At 53.0% G+C, this 17,249-nt stretch overlaps 2 protein-coding genes across 5 annotated transcripts in view; one reads left to right on the top strand and one right to left on the bottom strand.

The window, feature by feature from the left end:
- Positions 1 to 8,529, top strand: part of Tctn1 (tectonic family member 1) — a 21,134-nt gene extending 12,605 nt beyond the window's left edge. For all 3 annotated transcript variants that reach the window (XM_029477710.1, XM_029477712.1, XM_029477711.1), the window contains 7 exons: positions 1,206 to 1,340; positions 2,127 to 2,252; positions 2,553 to 2,638; positions 3,547 to 3,687; positions 4,515 to 4,677; positions 7,484 to 7,603; positions 8,366 to 8,529. In XM_029477710.1, the coding sequence (XP_029333570.1) occupies positions 1,206 to 1,340; positions 2,127 to 2,252; positions 2,553 to 2,638; positions 3,547 to 3,687; positions 4,515 to 4,677; positions 7,484 to 7,603; positions 8,366 to 8,509 (915 nt within the window). In that variant the 3' untranslated portion in view covers positions 8,510 to 8,529. The remainder of the gene's footprint in view (positions 1 to 1,205; positions 1,341 to 2,126; positions 2,253 to 2,552; positions 2,639 to 3,546; positions 3,688 to 4,514; positions 4,678 to 7,483; positions 7,604 to 8,365) is intronic.
- The window catches only part of Hvcn1 (hydrogen voltage gated channel 1), a 33,625-nt gene continuing 24,270 nt past the window's right edge, over positions 7,895 to 17,249 (bottom strand). For both annotated transcript variants that reach the window (XM_021163066.1, XM_029477713.1), the window contains exons 4-8: positions 16,282 to 16,554; positions 12,251 to 12,355; positions 11,592 to 11,823; positions 9,867 to 9,979; positions 7,895 to 9,589 (exon numbers count right to left, since the gene is read on the bottom strand). In XM_021163066.1, coding sequence (XP_021018725.1) covers positions 9,524 to 9,589; positions 9,867 to 9,979; positions 11,592 to 11,823; positions 12,251 to 12,355; positions 16,282 to 16,554 — 789 coding nt within the window. In that variant the 3' untranslated portion in view covers positions 7,895 to 9,523. The remainder of the gene's footprint in view (positions 9,590 to 9,866; positions 9,980 to 11,591; positions 11,824 to 12,250; positions 12,356 to 16,281; positions 16,555 to 17,249) is intronic.

The following is a 17,249-nucleotide window of genomic DNA, read 5'->3' as shown; positions in this document are numbered from 1 at the left end:
AGCTCTGGCTGTCCTGGAACTCACTTTGTAGACCAGGCTGGCCTCAAACTCAGAAATCCGCCTGCCTCTGCCTCCCGAGTGCTGGGATTAAAGGCGTGCCCCACCACACCCAGCCGGCTTATCCGATTGTTTTAAGGATAATTTTTACCCTGGCATAGAAGCACATGGCTTTACTCCCAGCAATTGGAAGGCAGAGGCAGGCAGATCTCTGTGAGCTCAAGGCCAGGGTGGTCTACATAGAGAGTCCCAGGCCAGCCAGGGTAACACAGTGAGATTCTGTTCTCAAAACAAAACGGAAGACGTGTCAGGCCTTTCTGTGACACAGCCTCTAGAAAGTGCCTTGTTTCTACTGTTTCAGACTGGTCCTGTCCTCATGCTGTTTAGATCCAGTGGCCTTTTGATGTTAACAAGAGCTAGTTAAGTCACAGCCCAGGGTTCCCCACTTGGCTCAAGCTGTTGAGGTACCTTGGTGGCATAGAGAGTTGTGCAGAATAGATCGCCTTTTCCTGTTACCCATGTCCCCATGCTGTCTCCCTGAGAGAGTGACTGTGACCTGGGAGGGCAGTTGCAGGTTTGCCTTGGTCATAGGAGCAGCGTAGAAAGGCTGCGTGTTTATTTCTAAGGGGATGGCTTCCACACTTGCCAGCTTAAATTATAAACAGTTCAGCATAAGTTGAAGACAGCTTGGTGAGCAGGTGCTTTGGGCGTCTTCCCAAATGTGACCTGGAGAGTCCTCGTCAGAAGCATCCTGGCATCCTCAGGGGTCCTTGTTGCTTAGTCACGCTTCTGGAGCTGGTCCCCATCCAGGCTCCCTGATATCATTTAGAAAGTTTGTCTGACTTTGTCCTTCCCGGACCCTGCTGCCTCTCCAGCCACTGCCTGGAAGGCAGGCTGTATCTCCTGAGGCAGTGGTTTGCTCTGGGAAGCTGGGCTTCTGGCTGTGAACCTAGGACTGAGTGTGTAGGAGCATGGACTCTGTCTTTTGGTGTTAAGCATGGGGTGTGTGTGTGTGTGTGTGTGTGTGTGTGTGTAAATACCTGTCCTCTTGTAAGAGTGGGTTTACAGCATGCACAGCGTGTGGCAGTGTGTGTGTCCCCTGCTTTGCATTTGCTGTCACTAAGAATTCATTTTAGGTTCTGGGTACTGTCACCCGTGCTTTATGTCACATGCGGTAGCCTCATACCCAAGGATACTCTCCCTCTCAGGTCTCCATCAAGATCCAGTCTGTAATGTATCGGTCTCTGAATCACACACTGACGCAGTTAGAAGGCCATGGTGTCCTGCGGCCATCTCTGGTCAGCACTGGGCAAGACAGACTCTGCAGCAACGTTGTTCTCCAGGTAGGCATCCAGTGTGCCTCTGCAGTCCTATCTGACTGCCTGACTCCAGCCTGTGGGGCACAGGGAACGAACGGCACACCGTCCAGAGGGCACTGTGCTCCATGCCATGCTGATACTCTTCTTGGTCGGACCTCAGTTGCTTCTGATGCTCTGCCCTGTCGTCAGAGGACGTCTTTACAGGCCTCCATAAACCTGACCCGTTGTGAGAATACATCAAAATGTTCTTGTCAGTGGCTAGAAAGATGGTTCAGTAGAGTAAGAGTGAGGACCTGAGTTCAAATCCCCAGCACCCACGTAAAAGCCAAGCATGGCTACTACCCCTGGCTATAACTTCAGCATTGGGGAACAGAGATCGGCAGATCCCAGGAGTGTACTGGTCAGCCAGCCTCACTGAAATAGAGAGCTTGTGGTTCAGTGTGAGACTGTGTCTCAAGGCAACAAGGCAGAGAGTTTCAGAGGAAGACACCCAGTGTCATTCTCTGGCCTCTGTACGTGCACACATGGACACACACACACACACACATACATGTAGCACACATACAATTTATTGTCACCACTGTTTACTTGATTGGACTCATTTCTTCTGCAGAAATAGACTGTTCCTATTGTGTTTGAGCCAGCTGAATCTAAAATGTCAAAAACCTGAGTACACAGAGGCCGAGGTGACCACTGGAATGTTAAGGGGACATGAGCAATGTGATTGGGCAGCAGGCTTGGGGGTGTGGCTTTTCTGTGGTTGCCTCTTTAGAGTTGGTAACATGGCTGCTGAGCCCCATTCCATCTCAGGTGAAGTACAGTCTGCTGTACACAGCCACAGGCCAGATCCACGAAGCCGGCCTCTCCCTTGTTCTGGGGACACTGAGCAGCGCTGTGAGTCTCCTGCAGCAGAAGTTTGAGATTCACTTTATTCAGGTGAGTCTGAGATCTGCGTGGATGGCAGATGGAGAAAAGCCTGGCTTTTGGGGGCAGCACCGTCAGTCTAGAAGCATGACCCAGCTCCCAGGCTGTGCTGCAGAAGCTGTGGGGTTTGCCTGGAAGCCGGGTGCTGTCCCGTGCCTGGCAGGCTCACCGAGTGCTGTCCTCCCACTCTCCGGGATCTATTTATACTTGAGAACAGAGGGAGCTGTTCTTCCAGATGTTACAATGAGAAGCACTGGGTTGCCCCCGCTTGTACCTAAATACTGTAGCCCGGGTCATCACCTTGTCTTTCAGCATGGCACCAAGCCCGTTCCTCTCAGCGGCAACCCTGGTTACAGGGTGGGACTCCCGCTGGCTGCTGGCTTTCAGCCTCAGAAGGGGTATCCTTTTGGGGGTCCTTAGAGAAGGTCACCTTCCTGTCTGCATGGGTGGGCTGTGGGCAGCCTATGGGAAAGAGATACCTGACTGGCCACTCCGGGCCACTGAAATGTTTAAGGAGAGCCTGGTGCTTTGGGGGAAGGTGGCAGAGCATTTAAAAGAACAGCTAGATGTAGAAGGGTTTGACTCTTTGATTCATTTGTTCACTTTTGGTTTTGTGTTTTTGAGAAAGTCTCTCTTGCTATGTACTAGAGCTCACAATGTAGACCAGCCTGGCCTCAAACTGACACAGATCCTTTTGCCTTGCCACCTGAGTCAAGTAACCAAAGGTCACACTTTGGAGTTGCTTCAGATCTCAGGCTGGCTGTGGCCTGGCCTTGATTTCAGGATCCCCCTGTCTCAGCCTCTTGACCACAGGCATGTGCTGTCATACCCGGCCAGCTCACATTTAAACAGCGACTGTTAAGCAAACAGAGTGGCTTTGCAGATGAATTGTCTCTTTTCTGCATTTGTGAGGATTGAAATCAGGTCTTGAGATACTAGGAGAGTGCTCTGCCACCGGGCTGAGCCTCGGTCCTCTCCTTACACGTCATTTTGAAACAAGGTTCCTTCCAGCAAGTTGCCCTGACTGGTCTCAAACTCACTTGTAGTTCAGGCGGTCAGTCCTCAAGTGTGCAACCCTCCTTAGCCTTTGGAGGAGCTTGATTACGGGCCTGGCCACTGCAGCCGGCTGGAACTAGTTTTGAAGACGGGTCAATCAAAGAAGAGATTTACTGGCATGTTTGCCCCTTCCTGGTAACAGGCCAGGGGCCCGGAAGAGCTTGGTCTCACTGTGCACACATGACGCCATTTTCTTCCTAGACAGTCTGTCTGCTCTGAACTGTTGACTGTCCCTTAACAGCCTGTGAATGTCTGGGATTATTCAGACAACGAACAGACAAGGCCAATTTACTATTCTTCGTAGCACGAGCCAGCAGGATTGCCTTGCCAGCGAGGGGCTCCGCACCCCTGTGCTATTTGGCTACAATGTGCAGTCTGGCTGTCAGCTCAGGTGAGTGGCTGTGGCAGAGAGCACACACCCTTCCATTTCAACCACATCGCTAGCACAAGCACCGTAGCCTTCCCTCTTTCCTCACCTTGGGGCTTGGCACATCATGCTTAAGGGCAAGTAGCAACTAGCATTTGAGTTCTGAGCAAAAGTGTTTCCTCTGAAAATCCTTCCTATTTCTGGATTTTTAATTTTTACACACACAGCACAACAGAACAACTAAGAGAGAGCTAGACTGTGCTGTGGGAGGCAAGGTCTCCCTATGTAGCTCAGGGCAGACTCAAACTCCTGGCCCTCCTGCCTCAGCCCCCTGAGTTCTATAATAGCATCTTTGGAGCTTTGGTTCTTCATATTTGTTGCTGAATTCCTACTCTGTACAAACCCTTCTCTTTGTCCCTTCCATTCTCACCCCCATGCCCTTCCCACCTCTTTGGAGTGACTCTGTTACTAGTTTGATTGCTAGCTCTGATCTCAGATCAGTGTTGCTTCCTAAGAGTTCCACCAAACACTGCCATAGGACGCCAGGATGCAGAAGCCCAGGATAATCCCTGGTTCCCTCCTGTGGAACTTGGTGTTCCAGCACCCTTCAGGAGGACAGGATGTGGGAAAGGCACTGTGTTGCCTGGCTTTTGCCCATGCCACAATGTTCAGAGAGAGAGAGATGGTGGATCACTGGTTGGGAAACTGCTTTGGGCCATCTCCATGACCAGGATGCCCCAAAGTCAGGGCCACATCGGCACTTGGAGGAAAGAAAGATAGAAGTATAAAGGCTGGCGAGTCTTGGAGGTTGTCAGCACCTCCCTCCTTCGGCCTCTCTTTCCTTCCCAAAGGTTGACAGGCACCATCCCTTGTGGGCTTCTGGCACAGAAGGTGCAGGACCTGCTGAGAGGCCAGGCCTTCCCTAACTATGTGGCTGCCTTTGGGAACTCCCGGGCCCAGGATGTGCACGACTGGGTGCCTGTGCACTTTGTCACCTACTCCTCCAACATGAAGGTAAAGAGTGTGAGGGGCTGCTGGCCACCTGCTCATGGGCCAGGTGGGCTACAGGTGACTGGGGAGGCACGAGGAAGGGAGGGACCAGAGGGAGGGAGGGACAAGAGGGAGGGAGGGAGAGAGGGAGGGAAGTGGCTGCAACCAAACTGGGTAGTTTGCCCAGCTCTGCTGTTCCTCACAGTGCCTTGACTAGTAGTTTTCAAGCTTCTGCTTCCCTGTGCTATGGAAACTGAAAGGAGCAGCATCAGCCTAGGACCCCAAGAGCAAGTTCTCAGGACAAAGGAGAACAGGGAATAAAAGACAAAGACAGGAGATAGAGGGTGAGGGAGAAGGGAAGGGAAACAAGGGAGAGGGGGCTGGGGGCGTGATATTTGTCCTGCAGGGACAAAGAAGTGCTTCTGGATAGAGAGGAGACAGACAAGGCCCATAGGCAAACAGAAATTTCTAAGGGATGAAGTGTTTCATTTTAATTAGTTGTGTTAATTAAGGTAGCCGGAGGGGGCTTTTGATTGCTGGACTTCAATACCTTGATAGCTGGACCTTGGTGGTCAGCCCCAGGAGGAGGAGGTGGCCAAATGAGGGAGCAGACCTCCATAGCTGGCTTTAGGGATGTCATCTAATGATCTAACAAGGTGGAGGGGATGGGGAGAGGAGTCAGGCCTGCCAGAGTCATGGTTGCCGTGCTCGGCCTGCTAGAGCCCTCCAGAAACTATCACTGGCCACTCAGGGTTATCCAGAGGGTTGCTTGTTTGGCTGTTGGCTGGACACAGTGGTCACTCCATAAACTGGAACCATAGTTGAACATGGTTGAGAAATCCCCTAACCCAAAAAAGTGACATCTAAATCTGAAACTTGTTTAATGCCAACATGTTACTACCAATGGCCTCATGTGGTAGCTACTGTCAAAACTTGGGCTTACTGAAATATTATCTCTAGCCTGTCTGTGAGAGGTGGACACGAACAGTGGATTCCCCGGCCAGCATACATTTCTTAGTCATCATGGTTGTGCAAATATTCCAAAAACCCAGGACATCAGGCCCTCCAGACCTTCCTGCAGTCCTCCAGTCCAGGATGGTCAGCTTTGATGGCAGTGATGCAGCAAGCCTTCCTCGAGCATTGGGTGACATGAGGGACCTGGGTGTGGCCTCCTGTCTCCACTCCTTCCATTCCATGCCCTCTGGGCTGTAATGGCAGTCCACCCCCATATGAGCTCTTTCAATTCCAAAGTTCCCCAAAGAGTTTCATGGAAGCTGACATTCCTACAAATAGCTTCCTGGTCACACGTGACTCCTCTGCCCACCTCCTCCTTTTGTCTTAGCAGCAAAGCGTGGGCTGTCCCCAGCGGAGGTGTGCGCTCCATTCTCCCCTAATTGCCCAGCTATTTCTTGTCACAGCTGCTTCAGGCCTCTCATTATCTGCTTTGTATATTTATAAGGAGTGGCTCAGTGGGGAGAGGAGCCTCACCAGATCCCCATTCCAAGGAGTGCTTAACCCCTGTACTCAGCCTCCAGTGAACCTGGGGTATGGCTCTTAGCTTCCTGGCACTGGGTAAAGACACCCGTCATTAGTGCCAAGGGAAGCCGGCCCAGGGCATCTGCTGTTCACACCCACTGCACCTGCAGCAGCTCCTAGCAACGGGATATTGGCACGCCAGTTGAGGAACAAGGTTTCTAAATGGCACTTGTAAGCTAAGGAGTCCCGCTACTGCTTTGGGCAGGCTCCAGTTTAGTAAGTCTGCTAGCTTTTTAAGCCAGGACATAATTTAGAAAAATACATGTGGAAATTAAAACACCCAGGCAAGTACTGTAGTTTAGCAGGCCCCTCATCTGCCCTCTGTAGCTTCTGCAGTTCCAGTTATCAGCAAGAGGAAGGTTCAGGGGCCCAAAGTCTATTCACCTCAGTGAAGATGATGCACTCTTACCGTTGTTTAATTGTTTGAGACAGGGTCTCTATGTTGTCCTGGCTGTCCTGGAACTCACTGTGTAGACCAGGCTAGCCTTGAACTCAAGTATCTGACTGCCTCTGCCTCTGCCTCTGCCTCCTGAGTGCTAGGAATAAAGGTGTGCACCACCACTGCCCTGTACTGTTACCTTAGGTAACATACAGACAATGACTGTACCTTTAGCTGTAGACCAGCTTGGCTTCAAACCCCTAGTGCTGGAAGGAAAGGTGTGTGCAACACAGCTATCTTTTAAGATAAAAATAAAATGTGTATGAGTATATGTATGTATGTGCACCTTGTGGTGCCTGGTTCCTACAGAGGCTAGAAGAGGGTGTGGTGTCCCCTAGAACTGCAGTTACGGGTACTGAACCCAGGTGGTCCTGTAAGAGTAGCCAGTCCTCTTAACTGCAGAGCCATCTGTCCACCCCAAGCCATATCTTCACTGCTAGATGGCGAAATTCCATGAAAGAATGCCTGTATTTCCTGTTTGCATGTTAACATGAGACACAGGCCAGTTCATCTTTTCACTGTTAAACTCTTGTCTTCCCTGCTGACCCCCAGCCAGTGGCCAGAAACATCTCTGAGGTGGATAAGGACTGGTTAAGGCCCTGAGGGTCCCACCACTAGGTAGTGGGACTTCACAGCTCCACAGTGACTCTGGCTTTGGGAATAGGAGGGGCTGGTAGCACAGGATGCTGTAGTAAGTCAGGCTCTGTGAAGTTGCCTGTACCTGAACTTGTATGGCGTGTTCACCCTAGTGCTCCAAACACTCTATAATTGGGAAACATGATTAAAATGCTCAACAGCAGGTAGTCTGACTTGTGGTTGTGTAATATTCTGGTTTAATCTGGTTTCCTCTTGCAGGGCTCTTGCCAGCTTCCGGTGGCTTTGGGTATAGAAGTGAAATGGACTAAGTATGGGTCCCTGCTGAACCCCCAGGCCAGGATAGTAAACGTCACTGCCCAGCTCGTCTCAGTTCCAGAGGTAGGCTTGCTGGCAACAGTCTCCACAGGGTGGAATGTGGCTCAGGTGTGGGCCAATTCTTTTTTTTTTCCCAAGACAGGGTTTCTCTGTGTAGCCCTGGCTGTCCTGGAACTCTTCGTAGACCAGGCTGGCCTCGAACTCAGAGATCCACCAGCCTCTGCTTTGTGAGTGCTGGGATTAAAAGTGTGTAGCACCACCACACAGCTATAGGCCTGTTCTTCACCTGGGACAGCCTCCAACCTCACACTAAGAAAAATAAGCCACAACAACAACAAAAAGGAGCCGATAAAGACAGAAAGCCCCATGACAGCAAGGACGGTGGGAAAGGTTTATTACTTGGAATGATAGATTATCATTTCTCTCTCGATTTCAGTTCCTTTACAAGGGGGTATTGGGGCTAGGGTCGTCCTCACAGCTCCCACGTGCTGCTTTGTCTGCTGGGTCTTCTCATGGAGCCCAGGCTGGTCTCAAACTGACCCTCAGCCTTAGGCCCCTGAGCATTAACAGGCATGTGCCATCATGCCTAACTTAATTTTGAGTCTTAAAAAAAGTTCATGATAATTCTTTAACTTGTACTTAGAGGAAAAGATTGCAGGTTTTATTTGTGAGCACAATTCTTGTGAACACTGAACTGTGGTTAGACCAGCTCTGCTGTACCAGCGTGGTCTGTGGCAGAGCGCTCCTCAGCTGCCTTAGTGCCTTAGGGCAGCTGGCTGTGAGCGAGGAGATGGTGAGGGTGTCCACTCTGTCTTTTCCTTGCAGCCCCTCCCAGGGCCTGAGAGGACCGTGGTCATTTCCACTGCAGTGACATTTGTGGATGTGTCAGCCCCTGCAGAGGCAGGCTTCCGAGCCCCACCCACCATCAACGCCAGGCTGCCCTTCAGCTTCTTCTTCCCATTTGTGTGATGAGCTGACCCCGCAGGAGTACCCATCCTGAAGGTCTTCCCTTCCGCGGCAGTGCACACCTGGGCCCTAGGTGCAGAAGGACATGAACCTAGCTGCCGCCTCCCCTTGCTGTTACCCTTCAAGCAGCCCTCTGCTCTACTCCACTGCCTTTTCCCTCTCGGAAACTTTACTCTGCTGGGCTGCAGTGTTGGGTCAGATGGGTCCAGCACCCTGCACATAAGGTCAAAGGCCACGCCCCTCTGGGAGATGGGAGGAAACAGAGTGTGATGTGGCATTGCATGGAGAGCCTCCTCGTCAGTGCATCATCCCTGGTCTAGTGGGAGTTGTTTTCAGAATGCCCGTTGGCATTTGAGAGGTACAAACCAGCAAGGAACTATGTAAAACTGTGCCCACAAGGGGGTTGTATCCCAAGATCATGCTAATTACAGGGCACTCAGGGCAGCCTTGGGACCCTGCCATGTGCTGGCTGTATAACTGGTGGGCTGGTGTGGGCTGCCACCGAGGAGAGAATGTGGTGGGTGAGCCCTGGGGAAGGAGAGGGCTTATTTTACACATTAATTGTATAGTAACTGAAAGAGCTGCTAGTGGGTGCAGAGCCAGTTTGAAGCTGATGTACAGCTGGATGCTACAGAGGAGGGACTGGGTACCATGATGGCTCCCCTAGGGGATGCAGCAGGAGAAGCTGGGGACATTCTATTAGAGAAAGGTTTTCCAGAGTGAGCTGGTTCGGGGTGCGGGCTCCAGCTCCTTTCAGGATGTGCATTAAGTTGGCTTTACAAGCCCAGCCTCCTTGATCATGTTTGAGCGACAGTGGAGCCCAGCTTGAGAAAAGGTTGCTGCGAGGATCCCTTTGCTGCAAGCGTAGGGCGTGGACGCCAAGGAGACAGCAGTACCAGTGAGATGTGTCCCCAGCATCCAGGGGTGCGAGTCAAGGCAGAGATGGAGACTGGGCTTTGCACCACATGCTGGCTCTCTGGCCACAGCCCAGCTACTCCAGGTGTAGCATCTGGAAGGCTAGTTCACGTCCCTGAGAAGTCCATTCTCTTTCAACAACTTGTTGAGCCGCTCAATTTCTTGTTCCTATTGTAAAAGCAGACAAATACTGGGTGGTGACCTTCTGAGCTACATTCCCCCAGGCCCGGGGCTGCAGACAGCTAAGTGGCATTCTGGCTGCTGATGGGAGTGAGTGGCTTTCAAAAGGGCCCTGGGCAGCGATAGCAGGCACAAGATGCCCAGAGGAGGCACTGGACCTGGCTCTTGGAGCCCAAGTTAAGCTGAAAGGACCAAGAAGAGGGAACTATGGGTGTGGGGTCAGCATGGGCTGGAGGGGACAGCAGTGAATCCACTCGAGTCTCACCTTCTCAGAGCAGCTGAATTCCAGATGCTGGATCTTGGTGGCCAGTTGGATGTTTATCTGCTTTAGCCTTAAGATCTGCCGTTCTGAGCGTGTCTTCACAGAGATGATGATGCCTGGGGGGGGGGGGGGGGGGGAAGGGGGAGGGGGGAGGTTCATAAAGCTCAGCTTTTAAACATGTGTGAGAGGGGGGTGGGGAGTAGATGCGCGTGCATCAGAGTGCCCGAGGATGACAGTACAGCATGCGGGAAGTCAGTCTCCTGCCACCATGCGTGTCCTACGGCTTAATCTCAGGTCAGCAAGCCTAGCAGCAAGTGTCAGCCCTGAGTCTTGTGTTCTGATTCACACACATACTTGGAGCATGCAGAGAGAACTGTCACTGGGCAGACTCAACAAGGCAGGCAAGATTGATACTTCTGAGCTCAAGAGTAGGCTGCTAGGCAGTATCTCCCTGTGGCCTGCATGGGTGCCAACTCTACAGGCTAACTGTGTTCCTGTCCCTCAAGGACACATGTCCCTAGCAGTAACTGAAAGTTGCTTGTCTTCCTGGTCAGCGTCCAGAGTGTGAAGATAAAACAGCCAAAAGTTAAAGCAGGGATATCCCCCCCCCCCAAGCAGCCTTGACCTGCTGACTTGGGATGTCTTGAACAACTCCAGTGACCCACAGCTCCAGACCCGATGGCAGTGCTGGCCCTCAGATGCAGACCCAGAGAGGCCCAGGCGTGCAACAGTTACCTGCCCCAGCTGCAGTGGGGGGCTTCCAGCCCCCTCTCAGCCAAGGCACACCCTCAGGGAGCCCATCCACTGTGGCTGCACTATGTTTAATAAATCTTTTACATCTGTCTTTTTGGTAAGTTCATTTAAACCATATGTGCCACTAGCCTGTCACCTTTGGCTCCACCGGACACAGGAATGTTCCTTGTTTGCTTCGCTCTTCTCCCCAGAGCTAAACTGGCTTAGCAGTGGCCACCTGCCATTCACAGCCCCAGTGGGCTCTGACAAACTGAGTGGGCTGTGGTGCACGAGGCACCAGCCCCCTCAGGGGACACACCCACCCCAAACAAAGGCCCCACTGCCACCCTCTCATCCCAGGCTCCCCAAGCCTGTCTCAGCATCTACGCTCCCTGAGCCCTCTGCAGCAGAACCGAGGGGGACAGCTCTAGGTGACTGCTGTGGTTCCTGGACAAGACTGAACAGCTCCAACTGCCGGCTGCCGCAGACCCATAGAAGCCCTGCTCCTCAGACACAGGCACCAGGGGGCAGTGCTCGTGCCCAGACTCAGGCAGTGCAGGACTTCTTGGGTGTCCACTCTAGAGATGGAAGCCAAGAGATGTTGATGCGGGTCTGCAGCAGGAGGTCCCTGGGGGGGGGGGGCGCTGGGCTGTGCTGCCTGGTGTGTTCCATGTGGGAACCCTGGGGTAGGGTAGTCAGCCCAGAGTGCTACTCAGCCGCCTGTGTCCCTCCTGGAGGATGGCCTCCAGTGCTGCCCTGGGCGCAAGTCCCCTAGGCAGAGTGTGAAATGGCTTTCGAGCAACCACAGTCAGCAGCTAGAGGTAACACTCGTCACCAAATACTACCATCATACGTTTCTCCCGATACCCAAGAGGCAGCAGCCAGGACACAGCCCAGGGATGAGAGCCCAGGTATCTGGTGACCATTCTGCCACCTCAGTACCCACCACAGCGCACACACCCCCACACAGCCTGGGAGCGCAGGAGACAGACGTACCATTGATGATCCGGGCCACCCTCCAGAGCCGAAGCAAGATCAGCAGCCCGAGAGCTTCGAAGTGGTGGTTTTTAAACAGGAGGACTAGGTCAAGGACGAAAGACACCACCACCACAAAGGCGTCCAGGATCTCAAAATTGTGGTGGAAGAACTCCAAGCGGAAGACGAAGATCTTGAAGAAAATCTCCAACATGAAGAAGACCAGTATGGCAAAGCTCATGTAGTGGAACGCCTGTGGGGACAGCAAGCAAGGAGTAGTGTCACAGGGTAGTCTCTGGCCACCAATGAGGTCTCCAGACTGAGGCCAGGTGTCCCCATCACAGACCACATTTCCACCCTTTGGAGGGAATCAGGCCGTGCCACACCTAAACATCTCTGGCCAGGCCTGGCTATCATCCCAGCACTTCGGAAGCTGAGGCAGGAGGATCGAATTCCAGACTTCCCTGGGCTACAGATGACGCACGCCTTTAATCCCAGCACTCGGGAGGCAGAGGCTGGCGGATTTCTGAGTTCGAGGCCAGCCTCCAGCCTGGTCTACAGAGTGAGTTCCAGGACAGCCAGGGCTACACAGAGAAACCTGTCTCGAAAAACCAAAAAAAAAAAAAAAAAAATGGCCTGGAGCTGTAGCTCAGTCGCGTGTGTGCGCGCCCTGTTCGTACCGTGACCGCGTAGTCTTGCTCGTCCGGCTCAATGATCTTCAAATCCAGAAGGAGTTCAGCGAGCACGAGGAGGGCGTCCAGGACCACCAGGCAGATGATGATGACCTGGAGGGAGGAGCAAGAGGCTCTGAGGGCAGGGCGGGGCCTCCTCCATTCTCTGGAACCCCTCAGTGCCCTGTGGGGAGCTTGGGGGGTCTCTCTCACTCCCTGTCCCCTGGCCACCCAGTCTGTTTCTCTTCTTACCAGCTCTCAAAGCAAATGCCACTCTCAAAAGGCATATAGAGTTTTAAGTCTCCTTTTCTCTCTCTGTGGTTCACCATTGCTGGGGTACACGCAGAACAGATGCTCAATAAGATATTCAACACACCCCAGCCTTGGAACTCTGAGTACAAGAAGACACACACACCCCCCTCCCTGCAAAAGCTGCCTGTCCTCAGGGAGTGAGGTGGCAGTGTTCTCGCCCAGTGGGCTAAGCAAGCTCGTCCTAGGGTGTGACACATCCACCCTGCATAGTCAGGGGAAAGGGGGAAAAGGCAGGGTTCTCCTGGAGAGTGGAAGGAATTGGGGCGGGGGGGGGGGAGTGACCTGCTGGAGTGGGGGAAGGGCAGGTGACAGACTGGGGTGGAGGCCTGGGCACTAATGGTGGCTGTGGGTGGAGGGGGTTTAGGTTTTTTTGTGTGTGTTCCTGTGTCGTGTGTGGAGACCAAAGGACATCCTCAGATGCACTGTCCTAGGAGCCCCCACCTTGCCTCTTTTTATTTTTTTCTTGTTGAGAACAGGATCTCACTATGCAGCCCTGGCTGGCCTGGAGCTTCCTACATAGACCAGGCTGGCCTCGAAGTCGAAAAGATCTGATTGACCGCCTCTGCCTCCCGATGGCTAGGATTCAAAGTCTGCAACACACATGGCCCGTTTTGATTCTCTCACGGGCATGGGGCTCACCAGACTGACCACCCAGGGAGCCCTGGGAGTCCTTCTGTCTTCCCTCAAGGCTACCACAGCAGGTTCTTCTGTCTTTTTTTTTTTTTTAAAGCCTGGGTTTCTGGCCCAGAATGTGGGGGTCCTCTTCCTTGTAGAGCAAGCACTTTCCTGACAGAACCATTTTCCCAGCCTCGATTTTGTTTTTGTTTTTACTTCTTGGTTCTTTTAGAGCCAGAAGAAATCAGCAAATTCATATGATAAGCTAAAGCCAAAGCACAGCCGTATTGAGAGCAGGCTCATGGCACAGTCACCAAGCAGCATGAAGCATGGATCTGTGCACCGTGTGGATGAGCTGTGAGTGTTAACACTGAGTGCCCACATGAGCCCCAGGTACAGCGCAGCCTGGGGTCCCGGTGGGGCAGGCTGGACAGGGACAAGAAGACTCGGAACTGGCTAGTGGGGGCCAGACAGTATCCCAGGCACTGCACGCCACAGAAATAGTCACTTTCCAATGATTAATTTTACATCACACGTCTGTCACCTGAAGTTAAAAGTGAGAAAGAAAGAGCGAGAAAAGACACTTGGCCTCTATGAACTGAACGCCTCTCCACCTGGCTGCTTTGCGTGGCAGGGAAGGTCACATCCCTTTGTTAACCCACATCCCATCCTGTGGGGTGCCAACCGCAGGGTTCCATCAGCCTGCACTGGGACCAGAGCCTCAGCGGGCCACGCGCTGGACTCTGAAGCAGCAATGGGCAGGTGAGCAGAGGGCTCAAGCTCTGGCGGCCCCTTGATCTAGATGAAAGTGCCAGACCCATCCATCTCAGGCCTGCCGTCCCTAGAGGCTGGCTCACCCACGTCTTCTCTTGATTATGCCATCTCATGTGACAAGTGACAGCACACACCATCACTAGGTCCTGCAGATCCTACCAGCAGACAGCAAGGGTCCTGAACCCCCGCCCCTTCCTCCCATCCCATCCAGGGCTTCCAACCAAGATCTTCAACCAACCTGGCCATGGAGGCCCCCACACAGCCTGTCCATGGCAGCTTTCTCCACAGGACCCTGGTACCCCTTCTCCACCCCCTACCCAGGCCACAGCCTCTTTCCATACCAGACCCTTGACCAACTCAGGCCCCTGCCTGAAACATGCCTTTCTGCCCATAGGACCTACTATGTTCAACTTTGAGCGTCACATGACAGTCACCATGACTACCTCCACCTCCAATTTCTGCCTGCAGGGGACATCTAGCAGGCTAAGCGGCATTTGTCTGTCATCCACAGTAGGTGGAAGACTGTCCCCTCAAACAGTAAATACCTTTACCTTTATGAGAGTCAGACCTAAGCCTGGCAGGCAGAGTGGTGGGAATGAGTCCCTTCAGAGGCAGGGACATGCAGGGGGGAGGGGGGCTCTGGGGCTCCCTTTACAGCTGGAAGGAAGCAGGCTCTCTCCCTCTGCTCTGAAATTGCAGGTTTGGGATTTCAACCCCAACAACATAATACCACGTTTCCTGCCATAGCCACAGAGGGGCTGGCAAGATGCAAGGGATGCTGGGTTGTTGGCTCACTTTAAGTGGGAGAAAAGACAAACATTTTATTTTTTCTCTCCCTGAGAACAGTGTTCTTGGTGAGACCGAGGCTGCCTCTTCCTGCTTCCAGAAGGGACTTGGACTCTGATGCCCTGAGTGGCACCCTGTGCTACTGGACTCACCAGGAACTGACTGCCCCTATTCATTCTTTGGTCTCTTGCATTCTCCTGGAGGCATCCCTGCTTCTAGAGAGCTGCTCGCCACCTCAGAGCAGAGACAGAAGCTTGCCCTTGTTCATGGGGCAGGAGAGCTGGTTCCGTGGTTAAGAATGTTCACCGCAGAGGACCTAGGTTCAGTTCCTCAAACCCCCATCTGGTGACTTACAACCACCTAGATCTCTAGCTCCAGGAGATCAGACACCCCTGACCTCTGAGGGCTCCAGCATACAAATGATGCATGCATACACATATAAATGAAAAATCTTTTTGAAAAAAATTGCCCTTCACAATGGTAGAACAGATGGCTTGCAGAGTTCAGCTCAACTTGTTTCTCTCTGCAGCCAGGAAGTTCCCCTCTCTCTCCCTGTGGTAGCATCTGCAGAGAGGTGGTGACAGTGAGAGTCAAGTGTGTGTGTGTATTTGCATACATGTAAAAATCAGAGATCCACATTTGTGTCTACAGTTCTCCTCTCCATTTCATTCTTTGAGGCTGGGTAGCATTGTGTTAGAATCTCTCATGGAACCTGGGTCTCCCTAACTGGCCAGTGAGTCCCAAGGAACCTCTTGTCTACCTCCGAATGCTGCGATTGCTGGCCCATACTGCCACATCTGACATTTTCCCTGGGCGCTGGGGACTAGAACTCAGGCCCTCATGCTTGTACAACAAGCGCCCCACCCCCATCCCTGTAACCACATCCCCAGCCTCCCCAGCCCCACATGTTCTCTGGTCTGAGGGCCAGGCATGGTGATGAGGTTGCAAAGCAGGGACCCTCATGCTTGTCCAGGAGTAGGCACTCTGGAATGAATGCTTCTCTCATAGTACTCTGAGCATACACACTGGCCAAGTTTTCCACAATGAAAGTAACTAGCATAAAGTAACCGTTCATAGGTTACCATAAAGATCCGCGGCAGTGGGTCCAGTCACGAGGCTGTGGAGCCACCATTCTCTAGTTCTAGAGTATTTCCACCACCCCAAAGGAAGTCCCATCTTTCTCAAGCAGCCACACCCTCTCTCTCCTTTCCTCCCTCCCACAGCCTCCCATCTGGCTACCGGGCTGCTGGCTCTGCTGGACCGTTCCGCTATCCAGCATCATACACAACTGAGACCTTCCCTGTCTGGCCGGTCCCTCGGGTCATGTGTTCAAAGTTGCAGCATGTATCTGCATGTCCTTCACTGTCATGCCCAAGTCATATCCTCTGGAGGGACAGGCCCCAGAACGGCCCCTCCCCCACTGTTAATACAGGGTCAGAACACGCGGAGCAATGGCACGTGCAAGGTTCTCAGAAAGCGCCTGTGGGGTACAGGGGTGGCAGTGGCATAGGGGGCTCCCACCTTAGAGACCTGGCGACCTCTCACTCTCTTACCTGAAACCTGTGGGAACTGAAGATTTTCCTCAGTCGGCTCCTGAAGTCCAGGGACTGTCTGGGCGTGGAGGCAGAGCCAGCCTCCGCATCTGGGCCCGCAGCATTGCCCTCGCCCTCCGCTGATGTGGGCGCTGGCTCCTCCTCCTCCTCCTCATTCTCCCACTTCTTGTAGTTGACATTCCACGTGTGGTAGTCATCCCCAACCACCGTAAAGTGTTTCAAGAACCTGCTCATCCTCTTGGTGGGAGCCACCTTGGTTCTGCGAGTGACGGCCTGGAGGGGCGGGACAGAGCGAGCACTTGAGGTCCCTGGCACCTGTGATGGGGAGTAGGACCCAAACCAGGCCCCAGGGTGCTCAGAGAGCAGCCTAGCCTAGGTCAAAAAGGTGGGGGTTTTAGAGACACTTATTTTTGGAATGTAGTATCTCGGTGTACAAGAGGCAACAGGAAACCCCAATCCCACCAGACATGTCCCTGCGGTCTGGCTGGCCGTCACCAACGGCACTACAGCCCAGTCTCAGCATAAGGCCCATGTGTAAATACCAGAAGAGCTGTGCACTCTCAGAGAAATAAAAGAGCTGGCGAGAGCAGAGGAGGAAGTGTCCGAAAGTAAAAGTAAATACAGTTTCATAGAGAACTCAAGAGAAGCCGACCCTGTTCTCTGCAGACTGTGCCTGGACGCACAAGCAGCAAAAGGCGTTCCTCCCAAGTTTATCCAGCATGGTGCCACACACCTGTCATTCCAGCAACCAGCATTTAAGGGGCTGAAAAGTTCCAGGCCAGCCTGGGCTACACAGTTAGACCCTACTCGCCCCCCCCCCCAAAGAACAATGTAGCCGGGGCAGTGGTGGCACGCGCGTCTTTAATCCCAGTACTGGGGAGGCAGAGGCAGGCGGATTTCTGAGTTTGAGGCCAGCCTGGTCTACAGAGTGAGTTCCAGGACAGCCAGGGCTACCAGAGAAACCCTGT

Source organism: Mus caroli, chromosome 5 (assembly GCF_900094665.2).
Source record: "Mus caroli chromosome 5, CAROLI_EIJ_v1.1, whole genome shotgun sequence".
Classification (NCBI taxonomy): Eukaryota; Metazoa; Chordata; class Mammalia; order Rodentia; family Muridae; genus Mus; species Mus caroli.
The sequence above is the reverse complement of the archived record's forward strand: the minus strand, read 5'-3'. Positions and strand labels throughout refer to the sequence as shown.